We start from the raw sequence: 15220 nt of genomic DNA on the forward strand, positions 1-15220 counted from the left end.
CCATGGTGAGCAAAAAAAAGAGGAGGTAAACCTACAAAATAACACTCAGGGAGTGGGCCCGTGCAGGCAGGGTAGGGGGACAAGGAATTAATCACAAACAGGGAGATTTCCCCAGGATTAGCCTAGTCAATCAGCCTGAAAAATAAACAGCGGGCAAAAAGGTTCTGCCCCCCCGTGCACTCCACCCAAAGAGAACATGCCCAAGTGTCCAGACAGTTTAAAGGAACGATTAAGGACACATGCTGTAGAGTCGAGCTGTCTGGCTTTAAATTCTAGTTCCACACTTAACAAGGGCTACTTCTCTGTGACTCAATTTCCTCCTCTGTGACTGGAAGATGACAATAGTACCTACCTCATAGAACCAATGGGAGAATGAAATGAGATCACAGTAAAAGAGCTTAGCAGAGTGGCTAGCACACAATACACACTGAGTAAATACTGTCCATGCTAACATTTCTACTATTTCCAGGGTCACTCAGTTCCTAAACTAGAATGTCAACACTACACTAATACAATTAGGCTGGGCCCTAATGGTGAGCCCACAAACACCCCTATGAAGAAGATGATATTATCCTCATTTTAGAGCTGAAAAATGGAGGTTTAGAGGGATTCAGAAACTCACGTAAACTTAGTCAATAAGAGTAAGAGGTGGAGCAATAAAAGCTTTGATCACATCCCAGCAAAGTTTGCATGATGTCATTTACCTCCAAAAGCTTAAAAGCATTTTAGAATAATGCTTCAGCATTCTGGCATGACTACTTGTTGAATGAAATTATGTTCTTATAAAATCCCCTAGCCTCCCCTACTAAATCGGCATAATTATCTGTATAATCAGAAATATTCGACAAATTCTGATAGACTATCAAAAACACAAAATTCTTTTCCTTAACAGAATAACATAAAAAATACGCAAGGTAAATCATCGTGACCATTCTAATTAAATGGCTTAAATAGTTCAAAAGTCCTGCAGACCCATAGTATATCAAGTTGTTTTTCTTTCAGGATTTGTAAGTTGATCCTGCAGAAGAATCCACACACTCCTATTGGCCTGTGTAACATCTCTCTTTCCATATGTTCGGTAAGTGTGTAACAAAACTGACAAGAGTTAATAGTTACTCCAAATATACATTCCCATCATCTCTTACTCTATTTAGTAAGATTTAGTCACTTAATTGCCCTAAAAGAAAATATAATTAAATTTAAACTGAGTATATAATGGTGACTCTGATCTCACAGAATATCTTTTAAAACTCTGAGATCCAGAAATATTTGTAAGTCGTCAAATTTATCTCTCTAAATATTTAAGACCTAACAGTTGCAAGGAAAATTGGAAAAATAAAAAGCTATCTTAGTCAAAACTATTTGTCCCCGTCCAATGAATTGTTTACCCAGTTTCCTGAAAATAGTTCATAATAATTACTAATACATTAAGAGTTTAAAATAAAGGACATGCTTGACTCGTGAAAAAAGTAGTGATATGGATACGCCAAGTCATATAATTTCACTCCACTTTCTATTTACTTTACCCAGGCATTACATATTCTTGTAATCCTTTCTGGTAAACACAAATGAGATAATACAGTAAAACATGTAAACTGAAGGAGAAGAAAACCTAGAATGCCTAAATATTTCAAGAATTTATTGCTATTTCAATAACCTGAAACTCCAAGTATCAGAAAGTAGAAAGAATTACCACACAACTGTAAAAGTCAAATATTTATACAGGTGCCTTAAAAGCCGCAGTTGGGTGCACACCATCAGCACTGACATTTACTATCTGTTAAGTAGTTTCAAAGTGCAATGGCATAAGTCAAATAACTGGCTTGGAGCGTGAAGTTTACGACAACAACTAGCATGTCTGGAAAGACTGTGAAGGAAGGTGTGATGCCTGTCACAATTTTCATCAGGCCAGCAACAGGCAGCCAGGCTGGGCAAGACCGAACGTCAGCACAGGTGCCTTTTCTCATTTCAGGAGGGAAACCTAAGCCCATAGCTTCATGGATAATTGAACAAGGATTGTTCCATACATTTATAATGTTATTTATGACTTTCTTGTCATTGCTTTTTAGTAGCTTTCAAAAACAACATTTTTAAGGCAAAAGTAACTGAGAATATAAAGTAGTTAGGTATTTCAGCTTCAAATTGAGAAAAGGGAAAATGTTAAATAGAAGCACCTAAAAAGGTTGTAAAGCCCAAACACCACATTCAATAAAAAGTTATAATTTTCAGAAATGACAAAAGTCCAAATGTCAAAGTTATCGCTGGTGATACGTTATTTAAATTTACAATTAGGAATATCTCCTTAATGGATAATTTACAAATTTATAATTAGGAATACCTATTATTCTTACAATAATTCTAAGAAATTTTAAGAGTAAAAAGAAATATGGGATACAGAAATATTTGTGAACTTTCAGTTCCTGAACTAATTTAAAAAACAAAAAACAAACCAGGGGAAGCTCAAGTCAGAGTTCCTCAATACCCAACGTTCATTTCACTACATCTCCCTTCCAAACAGAATATGCCTGTTCACGATCTGGGAGTCGGTTCAAGTTTTCAGGTGAAGACTAACGCCAGACAGTGAAACCCCCAAACGCGCGTTTCCAAACTCTGAGGGGCAAAGCCAGCCACACCCACTAGCAGGGCCCGGCGTGGGGCGGGAGCCCCTTCCCAGCTCGGGACCTCCGGCCAGGCTGGGCGCCCCCGCCAAGAGCTCGCAGTCCAGGCTCGGGCGCCAAGGACGGCCTGAGGGATGCCACAGGTGGCCCGGAGGGCTCGTTCCCCACCTGGCACTGAGGCCCTAGCCCACCCCGCCGCCCAGAGGCCGAAGGTGCCCTGCAGCCTCAACGTGGGCACCTCGAAGCCTAGGAAAGTTCCTAATAGGGCTCAGGTGGCCCTTCGGGTCCGTTAGCCTGGCGTGCGGCGTCGGCCCGGGGCAGCGACTCCAGCCTTGCCTCGGGGCGGGGCGTGTCGCAGGGTCCCCGGAGGGGCGTCGGGAAGCCGGTGGGCGGAGGGCCCCGGGCACGGGCGGCTCCTCGGCCCCGCCGGAGCAGCCAGCCCCACACCCCTCCCGGGACTTCTCCGGGCACCACCGCGGGCCGGCGCCGCCCCCGCCCCCCGCGCGGCCGGGTCTCCGGGACAACAGCCGCCGCGTCCGAACGGGCCCGCGCCCCCGCGGCCGGCGCCCACCTGTCCCGGGGGTCGATCCAGCTGGTCCTCCTGGTGTTGTGGTCGATGTAGAAGACCTTGCCGTCGTAGTCCCTGGCCTCCTCCCAGCCCCGGGGCAGCGGCAGCTGACCGCTCCCGGCCCTCCTAGGCATGGTCGGCGGCCTCACCGGCGAACGGCGCCTCCATAGGGACCGGGCGCGGGACGCGGCGGGAACGCGGCTGCCCGGCCCGGCCGCCAACCCGCGACGCGGGCGCCGGCGAGGGGCTGAGGGGCGCGGGGCGCGGCGGAACCAGGCGCGGGAGGTGTCTCAGGAAACGCTGTTCGCGGCCCCGCTGGGGATCAGTCCACCATGTCTGCGTCGGAGCCGGCGAGCGAACCCTCCTCCCCCTCGCCGCCGCTGCCTCCGCCTCTTCCTCCTCCTCCGCCCCGTCCCCCTGTGGCCGCCGAGGGTCGCGGCGCCCAGGCTGCCGGAGCCGCCGCCGTCTGGGCTCGGATCCGGGAAGCTGCGGCGCGGCCTCGGCAGCGGCGGGCCCCTCATTTGCATGCGATTAGCATGCGCCCGCCCGCCTCATCTGCATACGCATTCCTCCCGCCGCATTCCTGAGCTTAACCCCGCCGCTGCCGGCGCTGCCGCACCAGCTCGGGTGCACTGCTCCAGCGGGGCCGCGGCTCCAGGTGGGAGGGAGGCGGGCGAAGGAATGTGCGGCCCGCTCCCTTCCCTTGACCCCAGATAGCTCCCCTGGGCCAAACGCCTAGAGGTTTTAGTGTTTCTGGACGGGGAAGATTGCAAAAAAGTCTCTGCAACCTTCTCAACTTCTTTCGTCTTTTAGGGAAACCACAAAACTTTCGAGAGGAGAGGGTTGGAGGGGGAGCTCTCCTCGGGAGAAAAAACCTCAACAAGCGGAGAGGGCACAAAGGCTCCCCACGCCGTGCCCCGAGCCCCTCCGGCACCCCAAGGGCGGTCCGGGGTGGTGGGAAAACGCCAAGCCCCGGGAGCGCGTCCGTGGGTCCGGGACGGCGGGGCCTCCGCAGGGCGCCTGGCCCTTGGTGACCTCGGCGGAGACCGCGGGCTGCGCGGCGGAAAGCGGAGGAACTCCCGTCCGGCCCCGGAGTCGCCCGCGCCGCGCCCGGAGCCACCCGCCGCCCCTTCGCGTCCGGGCGCTCCAGGCGCGGGGCCCCAGAGGCTCCCGGTCCCTGGCCTCCCCTACTGAGTTCGGGGCAGTTGGCCGTGGACGCGCCCCAAGTCCAGTCCCTTCCGTCCAGCCGCCCGCCCCAGGATGTCCCCCCACCGCAGCCCCGCCGTGGCCAGGAGGTGTGGGCGGCCACGCCGGAGGGACCCACGGCGGCGCCGGACGTCAGCCCTTCGTAGGCCCTGACCCGGCCCGGGTGGGCCGGGACGTTCCCTGTTGCACAGGCATTTATTTATTCAGCAGCTACTACGTGCTGGCCGGCACTGCCGAGGGACCGGACGCCTGCCCCAGGCGGGACAATGCCGGGAGCAGCGCTAGCGGGTTCTGGACGTCCAGCTTCAGGGTCCCCAGCCCCTCAGTCTGAGGGGCGCCTCCCAGGCCCTGGACTCCTCTCCAGCCGGGTCTACACCACCGTCCCCCGTCATCTTCTTCTGGGTTACTGAGCAGCTTCTTTTAAAATAGCAACACCGAGGAAGGCCCCGAAGCCCAGTCTTGCACCTCGTGGTGTGAAGTCGTTTAATCCTGCCCGCTAATGCGAAAGGACTTTCCACCGTGTGCAGGACTCGGCGCTGGGCAGGGGCTCTCGCAGGGTTTGAACCGACCTCCGCCTCCGCCTGCGGGTTCACAGGCCGGCGAGGGAGTCCCGGGAAGGAGACGCGCTACTGTGCGAGGCTGGCCTGAGCGGCTTGGGCAGTGGTTGTCCGGGGCTGGGGACGGCTTTCGGCTCCCCAGGCCATTCCGTCGGGGTATCTGCGGCCAATCTCGAAGGTGAAGAGGCTCAGGGTTGGCACAGACTTCACGGGAGGGGTCCTAGAAGGGGAAAGGGGTGATATTTGCCCTTAGCGCAGTCTGGGCGTGACGCGGAAACTTTAAATCACCAGAACCTCTGGAGAGCTTGGAGCACCTGGGAAGGAGCAACCAGAGTGGGCCGGAGTTAGGGAAGGAAGGCATCGCGGCGAATTCGCCCGCTTTGACCGCCTTTAGGGCGGCCGCTTGTGCAGCCAGCCTTCTGGAAGGTAGGCTTTGCGCTTGGTGCAGAGAAGCCCCCTCCTCCGGATCTGTGTTCCGCCCCAGTCCATGAATAAGGAGGTGATCGCACAAGTCAAGCTTCTCTAGTTCTCGGTGGAATGAGACGCCCTTATGGGGTCTTAAGGTTGAATGTTTGAATACTGTAAAAAAGATGGGACCTACCTACAAATAATCTCTCACACTACTGAGCGAATGTGCATTGCTGTGGACTTCTCTAAATTGGCCCAAATGCATAGCCAGCGCTTGCATTGTGGTGTACTAACAACATCATTCAGAACCAAACCAAACCATTCTTATTTAAACCTTGCTTCCTAGTTTATTTTTTCCCAAACAAGTTGAAAACATTTGTTATACTAAAATGTCTACATCTTATTACTTTAAAAGAAAAAAGTAACAAACTTTGCTGCTGCCGTAATTTTATGTCACTGAGGTGAACTTTTCTATTCTACAGTATTTGTAATTTCAAATTTGTTAAACTTTCGGCTAAGTAGTTTTACCCAAATTCTAAAACCAGTGAGGAATCCAAAACAGCACGCAGCATTAAATGACGTTTATTGTTCCATAAATCTTCAGACTTCAAAAAGAAACGCTAAATAGACAAACAGAACTCTAAAGCAATTAAGAGACAAGTTCGCTGCTGCTTCCCCACTGATTGGCACAGGAAACATTTGGTCATGCAAAAGCCGTTAAAATGACGGAAAGGAGAGTTGCCACTCTCTAGCCTTTTTTGTTTTGATCAAGTTTGAACTCTGCTGTTCGGAGTTCACACAATTTATGTAGTAACAGACCTTCAGAGAATTCCTAATGGTCAAGACAATGAAATTGCATTTATATCTGTAAAAGGAAAAGAAACATGAAGATTATCCCCATTTTAGAGGTGGACACATTTAGATTTGGTTTGGGCTCCAGATGATCCTTGGCAAAGAAAGATGATGCAATCCGGTGGCCAGGACGCCATATTGCCCTAGTCTGGAACCGTGTTCTAGCCTCTGAAGAGCCTATTCTGTGGCTTTCAAAATGCTCTTTTCTTCTGGCTTTACGTTTTCTCTCCAGCGCTAAATTCGTGGAGATAAGCCGCAATAAGCAAAGCTCCCACTGTCAATGTCCTAATCTTGAGTGGCAGGAAAATTAGTAATATCAAAAATGGGAGTAGACAGTGAAAATTATTTTAAAAGATAATTCTATTATGTACAAATTTAAAATCTACCAGGTGGGCCGGGCGCGGTGGTTCAGGCCAGTAATCCCAGCACTTTGGGAGGCTGAGGTGGGAGGGTCACCTGAGGTCAGGGGTTCGAGACCAGCCTTGCCAACATGGCAAAACCCCATCTCTACTAAAAAATACAAAAATTAGCCAGGTGTGGTGGCAGGCACCTGTAATCCCAGATACTCGGAGGCTGAGGCAGGTGAATGGCTTGAACCTGGGAGGTGGAGGTTGCAGTGAGCCGAGATCGTGCCACTGCACTCCAGCCTGGGCAACAGAGCAAGACTCCATCTCAAAAAAGCAAAATAAAAATAAAATATATCAAGCACGCCTGTAGTCCCAGCTGCTCAGGAGGCTGAAGCAAGAAGATCACTTGCCAGGAGTTCAAGGCACTATAATCGTGCCTTTGAATAGCCACTGCACTCCAGCCTGGGCAACATAAGGAGACCTCAGCTCTTAAAAATAGTGTTTATAGGTAAACACACACACACAGACACACACCTTTAATCCAGCAATGATAGTACAATTATTTTCCTGTGACATTAAAGTTGCTCAAAATATGCAAGGATATTCACTGCAGTGTGTTTGATAATAAAGCCAGAAAAACCACCAGTAGCCATCAGTAAGGGACTAATTAAATAAATTATGAATTTTCCATAATTAGCAGACATTTTAAAAGCATTAGATAAACATATATGTGCTGGTAAGGAGAGATCTCCAGTATATGTTAAGTGAAAAAAGCAAGGTGCAAAAAGACATTTGGCTGGCTAAGTTCAGTGGAGTGACAATCCAGTCAGTTCTGGAGATGGGGCCAATCATAAAATGTAAAGAACACAGCCTCCTGTACACTTCCTTCCTGTCAAAGGAAGGACACAGATAGTAAAGGAAGGATGTTCTTATAGAGGATTAGTGCTATCAAGGAGATCCATCAAAGAAGTATCATGAGGTAAGTAATCATTAAAGAAAAAGGATGGGGAGAGATGAGCATAGACATGAGGCTAAAATGGACAAGCATGGTGGGGCATGTTTGGGAAAAGAAACGGGTGTGCAAAGTTCAAAGATGAAGCGAGCATGAAAGAGCCCAAGACTGGCTGGAGCCATCCAGTTAGGAGGCTGTTGTGATAGTATAGGTATGAGACAGATAAGGTCTGGATTAGACATAAGGCAATGAGGGATGAAAAGAAATGGTTTGGCAAGAATTTGCGACTGATTAGATTAAGAAGAGAGAGGCAAATAGGCTAGAAGGAGGAATCTGAGGTGATTCCAGGGTTTTAGACTGTTGAAGAGCTGGAAAAAATGAGGAAGTCTAAAGGGGGATGTGAGATGCAGTTGACTTTAGAAATTAGAGATACCCAGCAGAAAGTTAAAGGTCAGGACTAAAGCTCGAAGCAAAGGTCAGGACTGCAAATATATGGCTGAATGTCTATCACCTAAAAGTCTGTAGAGAACTGAGTATACAGGAGTGAACCTTGGGAGGGAAACATCAGTGCAAGTCAAATAGAATTAAGTAAGCCATCTATAATCCTATTTTCAGCCTTCCATAATTTGATATAATTTTATTTCTTTGACAATGTGGTCTCCATTTTCAGTTATGTGTGTGAAAATTAGTTGTTAGTGTATAAAGCGTCTTCACTGTGCTAGTGAATCAGCTCTGTGTAGGACAAGATGAACTGGTTTCCAATATTTTAATATCCCTTGTTTCTTCAAGGAGATCAGAGATTATACACATTTCAAATTCTAAATAAAAGAACATTATTTATTTCTTAATCAAACTAGTGGCATTTTTTTCTTGGCAACCGAACTGGTTAAAACAAGTATCTCTAATTATTGTGATTAGGTAACCCCAAGCCACAATTCTAAATTTTATTGTCTAGACAGTCCTTAAGAAGAAAAGCATGTGATCTTTAAAAATTCCCAGTGCGGACCAGGCGCGGTGGCTCACTCTTGTAATCCCAGGACTTTGGGAGGCCGAGGTGGGTAGATCATTTGAGGTCAGGAATTCGAGACTAGCTTGGCCAATATAGTGAAACCCCACCTCGACTAAAAATACAAAAACTAGCCAGGTGTGGTGGCACGTGCCTGTAATCCCAGCTATTCGAGAGGCTGAGGCAGGAAAATCACTTGAACCTGGGAGGCGGATGTTGCCGTGAGCCGAGATTGCGCCACTGCACTCCAGTCTGGGCAACAGAGTGAGACCCTGTCTCAAAAAAAAAAAAAAGAAAAAGAAAAAAAAATTCCCAGTGCTGGGTCAAACCAGAATCCTCGATGACCATAACCACTTCCCTTGCAGTTAATGATTACACCATCACCTTAGGCAAAAAGTCATTCCCATTTAATAATAAGCAACATCAAACAGATTCTGTTTTACCTTATTTACTGTGGGTAGGATACCGACATTGGGCAAATTTTGTGGTTGCCAAAAAAAAAAAAAGTGAACATTTAAAATCTCTGTCTCATTAGTGAAAAGAAGCAGAAGCTCAAATACCACGTTTTTATACATATGAAGGTCTCAGAGGGCACCTCTTGTAGGGTAGGGCTTTAGGGTGACTAATTCATGTAGATTTTTTTCTTTTATTATTATTTTCTAATTACATAAAAAATAGAGATGGGGATCTCACTATGTTGCCCAAGCTGGTCTCGAACTTCTTGCCTAAAGCAATCCTCCTGTCTCAGCCTCCCAAAGTGCTTTGATAACAGCATGAGCCACCGCACCTGGCTTACATTATTTCTTATGTAACGAAATAATATGAAGTTCTGTTTTCCTTTTGCCATCTTTAATTTGCATCTTTTTTTTTTCCTGTTCCAACTTTATAGTCTGAAAAATATCTTCTTTAAAAGACAGGATTGGGCCGGGCACAGTGGCTGATGCCTGTAATCCCGGCACTTTGGAAGGCCAAGGTGGGTGGATCACTTGAGCTCACGAGTTCAAGTCCAGTCTGGGCAAGAGGGTAAAACCTCGTCTCTACTAAAAATACAAAAATTAGCTGGGTGTGGTGGTGCACACCTGTAGTCCCAGCTACTCAGGTGGCTGAGGTGGGAGGATGGCTTGAGCCCGGGAAGTGGAAGTTGCAGTGAGCCAAGATTGCACTCGAGCCTGGAAGATGGAGCTAGATCTTGTCTAAAAAAGAAAAAAAAAAGGATTGTGTTCCTCATCCCTATCTTTTAGAAACAACTTTACATCTTCTTTCCCATCTCTCTGAATTTTCCATTAAGTTTTTATTTTTACTTATGATTTGTCAGTTCATCTCTCTATCCCTACTTCATCTCCTCTCTCCCCCTCAGTTCTTGGTTCTCTGATACTGACTTAATGCTGTAAATGTGGCTTTAAGAAATTTAGCTACAGGACAGGTGCAGAGGTTCATGCCTGTCATTTTCCCAGCACTTTGGGAGGCCAAGGCAGGAGGGTTGCTTGAGGCCAGGAGTTTGAAACCAGCCTGGGCAACACGGCAAGACCTTGTCTCTACAAAAAAGAAAACAGGCTGGGTGCGGTGGCTCATGCCTATAATCTCAGCACTTTGGGAGGCCAAAGTGGGTGGATCACCTTAGGTCAGGAGTTCGAGACCAGCCTGGCCAACATGGTGAAACCCCATCTCTACTGAAAATTCAAAATTAGTTAGGCATGGTGGCGCATGCCTGTAATCCCAGCTACTTGGGAGGCTGAGTCAGGAGAATCACTTGAACCTGGGAGGTGGAGGTTGCAGTGAGTCGAGATCATGCCATCTACTCCAGCCTGGGCAACAAGAGCAAAACTCCATCTCAATAAATAAATAAATAAATAAATAGATAGATAGATAGATAAAATAAAATTAGCTGGTGTGGTGGTGTGCATCTGTAGCACTAGGTACTTCGGAGGCCAAGGCAGTAGGATTACCTGAGCCTGGGAGGTTGAGGCTACAGTGAGCCATGATCATACCACTACACCCCAGCCTGAGCGACAAAGCAAGATCCCATCTCAATAAAAGAAAAAAGTAAAACAAGAAAAGAAATTTAGCTACAATATAATCTTCCAAATTGATTTGTGGAATAGTCCAATTAAATGGAGGAGAAGAAGATCTATGTAATAAAACATGTTCAAAGAAGTATATTTTGTCAATAAATATATGGAAAGGTAATCAACATCATTAGTTACCAGTAGAATGCAAATTAAAACCACAGTAAGATACCATATATAGTCCCTAGATTGGCAAAAAGTAAAACAGTTTAATAATACACTTACTTCAAGTGTTGGCAAGAACATGGAACATTGGGAATTCTCACCAACAAACAATGGTTTGTACAAATTGGTACAAACAACTGGGTAAAGAAAGCAAGAAACGAAAAGATTTGTATGCTATAATTTCATTTATACAAAGTTCACAAAAACCGATAAAAGCAAACCATGTTGGTTAGGGATGTCTATGTAAGGATGAAAAGTATAAAGAAAAATAAGTAATTATCATAAAGGTCGAGATAGTGCTGACCTATAAAGGGAGAGATGATTTGAACCTGGGGAGAGGAATATGGTGAGGGTGATTCTCATAATGTTCTATTTCTTTACCTGTTTGCTATTGTTAAACCCTGTGTGTATGTTGTATATTCTTTTCTGTACGTATTCCTCATTTTCTCCCCCTCTCTTTGTCTGTCTCTTTCTCTCTCTCTCTCACACACACACACACACACACAGAAATACTCCAGTTTTATCTTGAAGTGTGAAGATTCCCAACACCTGAGAAACATGCTTTAACGAATAGGTTTAAAATATTACTTGTAATTAGCACATTTCATACATAAATGCAAATGCTGCGCTAAAGAGTATTCTTGCAAAAATAGACCAAGAGAGTTCTCTTGTTTATTTACTTACAAGATTATTTTGGGACATATATACAAATATGATCCAATTATGAAAACTCTATAAAACAAAGCTATATCCTTCAAGTTGTTATCCTGTCCCAGAACTTCTTAAAACTGTAACAGATTCGGCACCACAATAAGCCCACACAACAAATGCTCTAGCTAGTTACTTAACAGTCTCAGTTTCCGAACTCCAGTGCTGTTCTACTGGCTTCCCGTGTTGGTGGTGGGGGGTGGGGATAGGGGGGTGGAACAAGTGGGGCCAGGCTCCCCTGAACTACACTGTGCATTCCAGTTTTTGTCACTTGTATCTTTCTGTTCACCTTACCTCTTCTTGCATAAAACATCCAAATTACCTATTTTAGGAGCTACTTAAACCATCAAATCCCAAAACCAAACAAATTCCTCACTCACCTATTCCACATATACTGAGCTCGTATTACACACAGGGTTCTGGAGACTGGTGAATAAGAGCACATTCCCTCCTGGATTGTAATACTGATTCAGTAATTTGGTATTCGCATATATTGTGCTGTTTTTATGGCTTTAAAAATCTGTAATCTTGTTGGTATAATACTGTAACCTTTTTTTTTTGGAAATGGAGTCTCACTCTGTCACCCAGGCTGGAGTGTAGTGGTGCGATCTCGGCTCACTGCAACCTCCACCTCCTGGGTTCAAGCAATTCTCCTGCCTCAGCCTCCCAAGTAGCTGAGATTACAGGCGCATGCCACCAGGCCCAGCTAATTTTTGTATTTTTAGTAGAGACGGGTTTTCACCATGTTGGCCAGGCTGGTCTCGAACAACTCATCTCAAGTGATCCGCCCACTTCAGCCTCCCAAAGTGCTGGGATTACAAGCATGAGCCACCATACCTGGCCTATACTGTTATTTTGATATTTTAAAATTAGGGAGCCAGGTACGGTGGCTCACGCCTATAACTTCAGCACTTTGGGAGGCCAAGGCAAGAGCATCACTTGAGATGAGGAGTTTGAGAGCAGACTGGGCAACAAAGCAAGACTCCGTCCCTACAAAAAAATTTAAAAATTAGCCAGATATGGTGGCACAAGCTGTAGTCCCAACTATCTGGGAACTTGAGACTGGAGGATTGCTTGAGCCCAGGAGTTCAAGGTTACTGTGAGCTAAGGTCACAGCATTGCACTCCAGCCTGGGTGACAGAGTGAGACCTGTCTCTAAATAAATAAATAAAAAATAAGAAATCCGACCTATGTATTTCTCGAGACACATCCAAGAGAGTTAGACTCTAACTTTTTCATTTGAAAAATGTGAAAATTGCTGAAAATTTTAAACAATAATAAAATGAGTACCTATGTATCTGTGTTCCAGGTTCACCAGGAGAGATTGCCATTTTACCACGTTGCTTTTATTTCTCTCTATGGAGATGTAGGTTTTTTTGTTCAACAATTTGCAAATAAATTATAGACATCATGACACCTGACTTCTAAATACTTCAGTCCTGAAAATAAGACCATTCTCCTATATAATCATTATTTATTTATTTATTTATTTTTTGAGACGGAGTCTTACTCTGTTGCCCAGGCTGGAGTGCAATGGCACAATCTTGGCTCACTGCAACCTCTGCCTCCTGGGTTCAAGCGATTCTCCTGCCTCAGCCTACTGAGTAGCTGGAATTACAGGCGCCTGCCACTATGCCAGGCTAATTTTTGTATTTTTAGTAGAGTTGGGGTTTCACCGTAATGGCCAGGTTGGTCTCAAACTCCTAACCTCAGGTGATCTGTCCACCTCAGCCTCCCAAAGTGCTGGGATTACAAACATGAGCCACCGTGCCTGGCCTATAACCATGATATTATTATCAAACCTGAGAAATTAAAACTGATGCGGTAAATATTATCTAGTATATAGCTGAATATGGTTTGGATTTGTGTCCCCGCCCGTATCTGATGTTGAATTGTAATCCCCAGTGTTGGAGCTGGGGCCTGGTAGGAGGTGATTGAATCATGGGGGCGCGTTTCCCCTGGGTACTGTTCTGGTGATAGTGAGTGAGCTGTCGTCATGAGATCTGGTTGTGTAAAGGTGTGTGGCACCCCTCCCTTCTCTCTCTCTTCTGTTCTGGCCATGTAAGACATGCCTGCCTCCCCTTCACCTTCTACCATAATCAATAAGTTTCCTGAGGCCTCCTCAGCCATGCTTCCTATACAGCCTGCAGAACCATGAGCCAATTAAACCTCTTTGCCTTATAAATTACCCAGGCTATATATTCTTTATAGCAGTATGATAACAGGCTAATATGTAGCTCATATTAAAATCTCCTCCATTGCCTCAAGACACCCCCTATAGCCTATTTTTTGTCTGTTTGTATAAAACAGGATCTGGTCAAGTTCATCACATTAAGCTTGGTTGTCATATCTCTTTAGTCTCCTTTAATCTTGATCATTCACCTCCTTTAAAAAAAGTCTTTCATGACAATGACATAGAATCTAGGCCAATATCCCACAATTTGGTTTTAGAGTATTTCCTCATTAGATTCAGGTTCAAATTTTTGTTAAGAAAACTTTATGGTGAGGTTGTATACTTCTCCCTTCATCACATTAAAAAGTACATAATGTCAGTTTTGTCTCATCATTGGTGATACTAAATTTGATCATTAAGTGGTACCTGACAGGTGTATCTGACACCATTTTAAAGGCATCTTTTCCCTCTGTAATTAATAACTGTCTGTGGGGATGATACTGTAAAACTATGAATATCCTCTTCCTCATCAAAGCTTTCACTCATTGGATTTGACATCCATTGAAGATCCATGCTTGAATTAATTATTACACTGATAGCTCCAAAACGGCAGGATTTCTTCTACATTTATGAACCAGCGTCTTTATGTGGGGAGACTTTTCCTATCCCTTCCTGCCATTATTACTGTTTTTTCAATCATTAGAGGCACTGGGCATGGTGGCTCATGCCTATAATCCCAGCACTTTGGGAGGCCGATGTGGGTGGATTACTTGAGGTCAGGAGTTCGAGGCCAGCCTGGCCAACATGGAGAAACCCCATCTTTACTAAAATACAAAAATTAGCAGGATGTGGTGGCACATGCCTGTAATCTGAGCTACTTGGGAGGCTGAGGCAGGAGAATCACTTGAACCCGGCAGGTGGAGGTTGCAGTGAGCTGAGATCATGCCACAGACTCCAGCCTGGGTGACAGAGTGAGATTCCGTCTTAAAACAAAAAAATCATTAGGAGCTTGGCCGGGCGCGGTGGCTCAAGCCTGTAATCCTAGCACTTTGGGAGGCCGAGACGGGCGGATCACGAGGTCAGGAGATCGAGACCATCCTGGCTGACACGGTGAAACCCCGTCTCTACTTTAAAAATACAAAAAAACTAGCTGGGCGAGGTGGCGGCGCCTGTAGTCCCAGCTACTCGGGAGGCTGAGGCAGGAGAATGGCGTGAACCCGGGAGGCGGAGCTTGCAGTGAGCTGAGATCCGGCCACTGCACCCCAGCCTGGGCGGCAGAGAGAGATTCCGTCTCAAAAAAAAAAAAAAAAAAAATCATTAGGAGCTTGTCTCAGCTTGGACTGACATAACAAAATACTGTTGACTGGGCGGCCTAAACAACAGAAATTTATGTTCTTGAAGTTCTGGAGACTGGGAAGCCCAAGACTGAGGTGCTGGCAGATTTAGCTCCTGTGAGGGCTCATTTCCTGGCTTTTAAACAGCCACCTTCTCGTTGTGCCTTCACATGACAGAGAGAAAAAGAAAGCTCTCTGGTGTCTCATCTCATAAGGACACTAATCCTATCAGATCAGTGCCCCACCGGTATGACCTCATT

The 15220-nt window shown here is 46.0% G+C and overlaps 1 protein-coding gene across 2 annotated transcripts in view; it reads right to left on the reverse strand.

The window, feature by feature from the left end:
- Positions 1 to 3646, reverse strand: part of LOC105466603 (WW and C2 domain containing 2) — a 217112-nt gene extending 213466 nt beyond the window's left edge. Inside the window, exon 1 of one of the 2 annotated variants that reach the window (XM_011715664.3) lies at positions 3190 to 3645. In XM_011715664.3, coding sequence (XP_011713966.2) covers positions 3190 to 3320 — 131 coding nt within the window. In that variant the 5' untranslated portion in view covers positions 3321 to 3645. Of the gene's footprint in view, positions 1 to 3189 lie in introns of both variants that reach the window. The other variant, XM_011715663.3, reaches the window with a different exon arrangement.
- Positions 3647 to 15220: the final 11574 nt, after the last annotated feature.

This window comes from Macaca nemestrina, chromosome 3 (genome assembly GCF_043159975.1).
Source record: "Macaca nemestrina isolate mMacNem1 chromosome 3, mMacNem.hap1, whole genome shotgun sequence".
Classification (NCBI taxonomy): Eukaryota; Metazoa; Chordata; class Mammalia; order Primates; family Cercopithecidae; genus Macaca; species Macaca nemestrina.